This window comes from Gadus morhua, chromosome 4 (assembly GCF_902167405.1).
Source record: "Gadus morhua chromosome 4, gadMor3.0, whole genome shotgun sequence".
Lineage (NCBI taxonomy): Eukaryota > Metazoa > Chordata > Actinopteri > Gadiformes > Gadidae > Gadus > Gadus morhua.
The window spans coordinates 33,409,304-33,416,789 of record NC_044051.1 but is presented as its reverse complement, the minus strand read 5'-3'; the positions used below and the strand labels follow the sequence as shown (position 1 = coordinate 33,416,789).

At 44.7% G+C, this 7,486-nt stretch overlaps 1 protein-coding gene across 1 annotated transcript; it reads right to left on the bottom strand.

Annotated features, from left to right (window-relative positions):
- Window positions 1–2,142: 2,142 nt before the first annotated feature.
- LOC115541734 (zinc finger protein 239-like) lies at window positions 2,143–5,255 on the bottom strand. The gene is made up of 2 exons (XM_030353582.1): window positions 5,111–5,255; window positions 2,143–3,302 (listed from the first exon to the last, which is right to left on the bottom strand). Exons 1-2 carry the CDS (start codon window positions 5,253–5,255, stop codon window positions 2,344–2,346), a joined length of 1,104 nt encoding a protein of 367 aa, XP_030209442.1. The 3' UTR covers window positions 2,143–2,343.
- Window positions 5,256–7,486: the final 2,231 nt, after the last annotated feature.

Genomic DNA, 7,486 nt, shown 5'->3' with positions numbered 1-7,486 from the left:
CTGACAACAAGAATGTATGTATGTATGTATGTATGTATGTATGTATGTATGTATGTATGTATGTATGTATGTGTGTGTGCGTGTCTCCAACTTGAAAATCAACAAAGTGAAGGAACAGGGATGAATATTGTATATAAGTGTTGACAAGAGAGGAATACGGTGAGGAAAGGAGACAATTAAAAAAGCAATACAAGTAAAATGGACCACTGGTTATAAAACCCTGCAGCAAATGCAGATTCCACTGCCTAACATCTGCACGCTGCAAAGGAGCAGGCGCCAGGTAAAGCTGGACCCAGTGTTTGAGATGCCAGATATATCAGGCTGAGGTTTGTGGAACCAAAAACAAGTGGGAACAAGGACTAAGAACAACAAAGCAAACATACAGTAAGTGAACAAGAACAGCAAAGTAGAGCCAGGGGGTATCAATAAATAAAACAATGTTAGTCATGTGTGCAACAAGAACAACAAATGTGTAAACAGGTGTGCGTGTATGTCTAACTTGTAAAACAAGAACAAAGTGAATGAACAGGGAGGAACATTATAAGTTATTAATAAACAAAGAAAATACTCCACAAACATCAGGCTGAGGTTAAGGATAGTAAAGTGCATCAGGTCGAAAGGAAGGACAACTATCGCAGCAGTCGCCGCCACCACCACCAACAGCAGTCGCCAGCACAAGCCGCCACCACTAGCAGCAGAAGGCGACACCACCATCCTTCACCACCACCAGCCAGCTCAAGCAGCCATCACCTCAAGCAGCAGCGACCTGCAGCAGCAGTGTTATCCGGCCCCAGCCAGCTCAAGCAGCCATCGCCTCAAGCAGCAGCGACCTGCAGCAGCAGCCATCAGCATCCACCATCAGCAGCATCCACCTTCAGCATCCACCATCAGCCGCATACACATAACCGCTATGTCAGTGACAATTAGGCCTAGGCATTTTTTATTCATACTGTAGCTGTGAAAATTGTTCAGAAAAATCACCTCCAGTCGCCCTGGAGTCACAGGGCGACAGTCTCCTGCAAGAATCAGGGAAACCTATTATAGGACATTCTGTCCAGAAATTAAACATTCAGAAGAATAGGAGACACTTTGCTTTGATAGTTATATACCTCTGATTGGAGATTGATTGTCGGCAGCTCCTCCAAACTAATGTTTGTACCTTCAACTAAAAATGACAATTAATTTACACTCAATCATTTCACAACAATTTGATTAGCAAGACAATTATTGATGTCCATTGCCAATACATGAATACATACTCATTACAAAGGCCTTGGAAGTCGAGGCAGTGGGGTCAGAGGACACCCCCCCCCTTCCACTCCTACCATCATCGGCCGACCTTCGTTATAGGTGAGAGCCAGCTCCTCCGAAGTGGTGAAGGGCGGTGGAGCGGTCCTCCTCCCAGTCGTATTAAATTTGGTTTATTTTTATTTGCTGCAGGTAATCAACATGTGACTAAAGGTTGGAGCCTAGGCCATTGCAAATCATAGGCTAGATTCACCGGAAATTATTCAAATGGATGCTTACAACTTACCACATTAAATATTATCTTAATATTTATTTTTGACTTGGCCCCATGTTAGTAGGAGCGTGCTGGCACCACATATATGGGGGTAAAAGGCATGATACATATTTTTGGACAATATGCAGAATCTTTTCACTTACGAATTAACACAGACGGCTATTTTTTGCCAGCACGCTACCCTAGCCATATTATGGGCAACCGTGTTCCCCTTGGCTGTGATTTGGACCTTGAATTCCTCGTAGGAATTCATAATAATACACCACGCACGCTCGATTCACTTTGCATAAGGGGGAGTCAAATGACGTGATAAACACCTTTTATGTGAACGCGCATTGAACCTAAAGCGGAAAACCTGGTTAGACTAATTGAATCTAAAGTGAGTGTCGTGGAACCATTAAACTCTGACTGCGAGTTGCGTCTCTGTCGAACCAGGTTTTCCCAAGAAAGCCTGGGTATGTTCAGCGAGGTTCGTGGTATACTCCCCTCACAAGTTTCCTTTGTATTTACCAACGATGTGAACGTTTCCTAATATTTTGCTGTTAGAAGAGTCAGAGAAATAAGTTCTTTATCACACAGACATAAATTACTAAAATTAAAACAAAGCAAAAAAAAGCAAATCAAAAGCAGGAAAGTGTTTAATCCTGATGAAAAGAAAAACTAAAAGCAGTAATTTCGACACATACCGGACAGAGGTCTCAATCAAAGCGCCCCGTTACCCTGTGTGAAAGCACCCCATTGCCCGTGTGCTTGAGCATGTGCACACTGAAATTGCTTGGGTCGCTGTAGCTGGCGTTGCAATGCACTAACAGGCAGGGCTTCTAACCGGAGTGAGTCCTCTTGTGGATCTTCAGGTTGCTTTTGTGACTGAAGCACATCGGGCATTGGTCACACTTGTAGGGCTTCTCGCCGGAGTGAGTCCTCATGTGGATATTTAGGACATCTCTCCGACTGCAGCGCTTACTGCATTGGTCACACCTGTAGGGCTTCTCCCCGGAGTGACTCCTCATGTGTTTATTCAGGGTGCCTTTCTCACTGAAGCACTTCGTGCATTGGTCACACTTGTAGGGCTTCTCCCCGGAGTGAGTCCTCATGTGGTTCTTCAGGATGTAATTCTGACTGAAGCGCATCATGCATTGATCACACTTGTAGGGCTTCTCGCCGGAGTGAATCATCATGTGGAATTTCAGGTGGCCTTTCTGTCTGAAGCGCATCTTGCATTGGTCACACCTGTAGGGCTTCTCCCCAGAGTGAGTCCTCATGTGTCTATTCAGGTGGCCTTTCAGACTGAAGCACTTCATGCATTGGTCACACCTGTAGGGCTTCTCCCCAGAGTGAGTTCTCATGTGGATCTTCAGGGCGTAGCTATCACTGAAGCGCTTTGTGCATTGGTCACACTTGTAGGGCTTCTCGTCGTTATGGGTCCTCATCATATTGGCCTTGTTGGGAATAACCTTTCCACACAAGACACCGGGCCGGCCCTTGCGGCCGCCCTGATGCCCAGTCAGCTCCTCAAGGCGGACGAGCCTCACGCTGCAGTTCAGGCTCTTGGCCACGCTGTGGTCAGCGGACAGCGAGCTCAAGGCCTCCGGTTCTGACGCGGCAAAAAGGGTGTTATGGACGTCCACCGCCAGTGGGCCCTCCCCTTGTCCGTAAATGCTCAGGATGCGCAGCTCCCCGCTGTGACTTGACATGTGGGAGGAGCCAGGGGCGTCCACACGCAGACTCTCCGAGGTGGCGCCGCGCTGCGTGCTGCAGTCTCTGATGTCATTGACGTCTTCTTCCAGAGAGGAAAACAGAGAAAGAGAGAAAGTAATGTTTTTAATTAATCATTTTCACAAAAAGGTATACAGTATGTCAGTGTTTCCCATACATAGACCATTGTGTGGCGCGGCGCCACAGAATCAACATTTAGCGCCACGAATTGATTGTCTTTTTTTTTTATTATTATTTTTTTTTTTTATTGTATTAAAAAAAATATATATATATTTTTTTTTTTTTGCGCTTTGGAAATCGAAAAATCGTTCCGTCCATTCATCTCTGCATAGCACTCGTTCTCCCTGTCATTCACACACACACACACGTAGCGAGAGCCACGATACGCTAACACATGAACCCACCGATGTTACCCGTCGCTTAGCAACCGGACACGCTGGGGTTGATAAGTTACCGGACTACTTTAACTACTACGGAGTGATAATATCAAAGACGTGAATCAGGCAATAAATTCAATTTTCTTGACAGCGGTAATGTTCGGTGTGCATTAAAGTACAGACGGAGTGGACCAATTGCGAACTACTGCAGCTGCTCCAAGTTCAACCCCAAACTAATCGGAAGTATTTATAGCGGACTACACCACCTATTCTATTCCGCATAGAATTGTATTCCGAACCGATTGAGGCGTATATATATATGATACTTTTCTATTCCGATTGAGCTGTTCTTCCACATCTATGCGAATCAGATGTGTCCGCATGTAAACGCGGAGTTACATGAACACTCACCGACGGCCGCGTCGCCGTGCTGCGCCTGTGCCACCGTGCGCGCTGCCACCCCCCCCCCCCCCCCCCCTCCCCCCCCGCGCACCACACATTGGTCCTTGGTCTGTGGGAAACACTGTATGTACTTTGTACACACTTGTGTATTGGAAGAATTATATTTGGACATTCTTTCTAACTTCTATTTGTTGATAATGCATTTTCCTTGTTGCCCTTTGGATGGTCAAGGGTTGAAGGCTCCTGCTGAGAAGGCAGAATTGCGTACATTCTCAGTTTAAAGGTTGTTTTCTTGCATGGATGCAATGTGTATTACTAACCTACGGCGGGCATGCCTCCACCAATATCCTCTTCAATCTTGATTGAAATGGTTTCTGGTGTCTGCTGCTTTCCACATAAAGAAGGAAACACACAAAATACACACAAGACAAGCCCTTCTGGGCTCTTGACTGATTCCATCTTTGAAATACAACTCCCAAGTTTGACTCATGTTTATCATGATGCTGGTCATGATGCTTTTCCAAAGAGGACCAGGCTTTTCAGCGCAGTTAGAATCGAGTACATTCTCAGTTGATCATGGTTGTTTGCTTGCATGGATGCAATGTGTATTACTAACCTACAGCGGGCATGCCTCCACCAATATCCTCTTCAACCTTGATTGAAATGGTGTCTGGGGTCTGCTGCTTTCCACATAGAGAAGGAAACACACACACAAGACATTATTTCATTTGCACAGAATAGTTGTCAATCCCCACAAAGGACACATTATGCATTTTTACTCTGCCAAGCCGGTTCGTTCGCCGCTTTGCACGCCCTGCAAATTCATTGTCATCCCTGTGTACAACAGAGGGGGTAAAATCCACCTTCGTCACGGAGCCAACTTTCTTGGTTCACTGGAGATGGCGGGGCTATGCACGGAGACAGTACACGTCTTATCGATAAATTGCATACTCCGAATGTCTTTTTTCTTTAGATTCACTCATTCTAGCATGCAAGAATAAGTTGACATCTGAGTGTAGACTAAAACGCGATTCACTATTTACAAGCGCAAAATCAACAACATATTCTTTATTTGGCTGACCACTTTGCTGACCAAGCAGCGTAAGGAAAGTTCTTCTGGTATTTTCTCGTAGATCGCACTCTTTCCCCGTCTTCGTTAAATGCGACTGCATCACCTTCCATCCCATGACGGTCAGCAGCTTGCAGATATCAGTATCCCTCCAGTTATAACTACTCATGTTGAAATCACTGCGTTGTCTCTGTTGCATAGACAATGCAGCAGTAACACCTCTACCAAAGTCCCTTCCCTGGAACCTCAAAGCTGTCTGATCACATTTACATCTAAATGAAAGGCGCCAATATGTGTAGGGTCTGAGAGGGTAAATTGGGGTGCGAAATCAAGCCGGTAAATGACCACGGTCAGTGTAAACGCGCGGACCATGCAAGGAAAAAGGTGGGCATAAGACGGGCATATTTTGCAGCGTTTACTGAATCATAAATGGGTGTGCTTTCTAGGGGTGTGTGCTGGAGTTGTAACAGAGGAAGCCTCTAATTTGGATGCTGAATAAGAAGATGACTTCCAACCTGCACACTCAGCTCCTCGTGGCAGACCAGCCGCTCGCCGCGCTCCAGGCTCTTGGTCGCGCTGTGGCCCGCAGACAGCGAGTTCAGGGCCTCCACTTCTGACGCGGTGAAGAGGGTGTCATGGCCGTCCACCGCCAGTGGGCCCTCCCCTTTACCGTAGACGCTCAGGATCTTCAGCTCCCCGCTGTGACTGGACATGTCGGAGGAGCCAGGGCCGTCCACACCCAGACTCGCCGAGGTGGCGCCGCGCTGCGTGCTACGGTCTCCAAAGTCATCGCAGTCTTCTGCAGAGGGAGAAAAACAATGACAGAAAGTAATAGTGTTCATACACTGTTTGCATAAAAGAAGAAAGTGTAATGGTACATTTGAAACTCTTTAAAGGTATGTTTATGTAACATTGAGAGAGGGTTTAAAATGTGTACTGCAGACAAAGATTCAGAGTTTTGGAGAGAGATGTCTCCTCCAGCATCCTCCCCCCTAGACTCAAAGCTCAAGCGGAGGCCAGGTGGAGGACACTGAACGAACACCAGCGCAAAATGATCTGAGCACAACATGACATGAGAGACAAGCGCAATTATTCTATTTTGACAATAACAAGCGACAACGTGTCCTTCCCTGTAAGCTGATCAGCTAACATTTATACATTTTTAATTCATTGATGATTGATGATTGATTGAGAATGATTAACAGCTCATGTGATATCTGTCCTGAAACCCTTCTGGGCTCTTGGCTGATTCCATCTTTGAAATACAACTCCCAAGTTTGACTTGTGTTTAACAGGGCGCTGGTCATGATGCTTTTCCTAAGATGACCAGGCTTTTTAGGTAGGATCTAGAATCAGCCTGGTCTTTGCTGCCTAGAATCTACTACATCAAAAGTAAATGTACTTATGGTGGAAAGTACAAACCTGAGTTTGTAAAGTGGGACGGCAAAGTCTTTAAGGATAGCTGTGTGCCTACAGTATGTGTTTCCAGGTGGTCTGTATGGCAGGCAACATCCCTTGTGAGAAGCAGCTGAATGTAAGCACTTGATGTGCTGATCTGTGTAGAGACAACAAGGTCAAATTAGTAGTCAATGTATTACTTTGTATATATTCAAGGTGCAAGTTGGAAGAAGACATAAGATAAGCATGTTTAGTGAATACCATTAGCCTAACTTAAAATGAGATCTATGAAATGATAAAATTATGTCACATCATTTATTTGTTTGCGTATTATCTTAAAAGTTCATCACATCATCTCACTACAATTACATCAAGCTCTGCAGAAATCTGCTAATAACCCATTGATTTGAATCAGGTGCGAAGGGGAAAATATGAGTGGGCCCTGGAATGGCAGTCAAACCCGCAACTCACTACCTGTGAACTCGTACCAGATCGATGTATAACATTATGCTGCGTTCCAGGGACACTTTTCAGACCGTAAGTTACGAGCTGTAGCGGAGGTCATCGATCTGGTAGAGGGTTGTGAAACCACGGTTTACGGGTTGCCTGGATAGCACCATATGTATTTAGGAGGAGTTAACGGGCCATAATTATCTCCTCATCAGTAAAACGCAAGAACTACTGTGGTCACGTAAGCAAGGCAATTCTATTTGTATAGCGCATTTCTTACATCAAGCAGTTCAATGTGCTTTACAGAATACAAAAAACAACAGTATCATTTATAGTGACGAAGTACATGCAAACAATATAATGAAAGTACTTCTATGAAATGACACATAATAAAAAATAATAAAAGGGAGAAAAAGATAAAAAAAAGAATAAAAAGACCTTCAGATATAAGTAGTATGAATAAGTATAGATCGATTAGAATAAAAATAAAAAAGAGAAGGAAAACATAATAGTATGCATCACTGAATAGCTTAGCCTTTAGTTTGGATTTAA

Bases quoted from the DNA above. Each gene is read 5' to 3' on its own strand.
- LOC115541734 (XM_030353582.1), bottom strand. From the start codon at position 5,255: ATGAGTAGTTATAACTGGAGGGATACTGATATCTGCAAGCTGCTGACC. The intron at 3,303-5,110 runs GTCAGCAAAGTG...CCTCTCTGGAAG, and splicing joins AACTTTCCTTACGCTGCTTG to AAGACGTCAATGACATCAGA.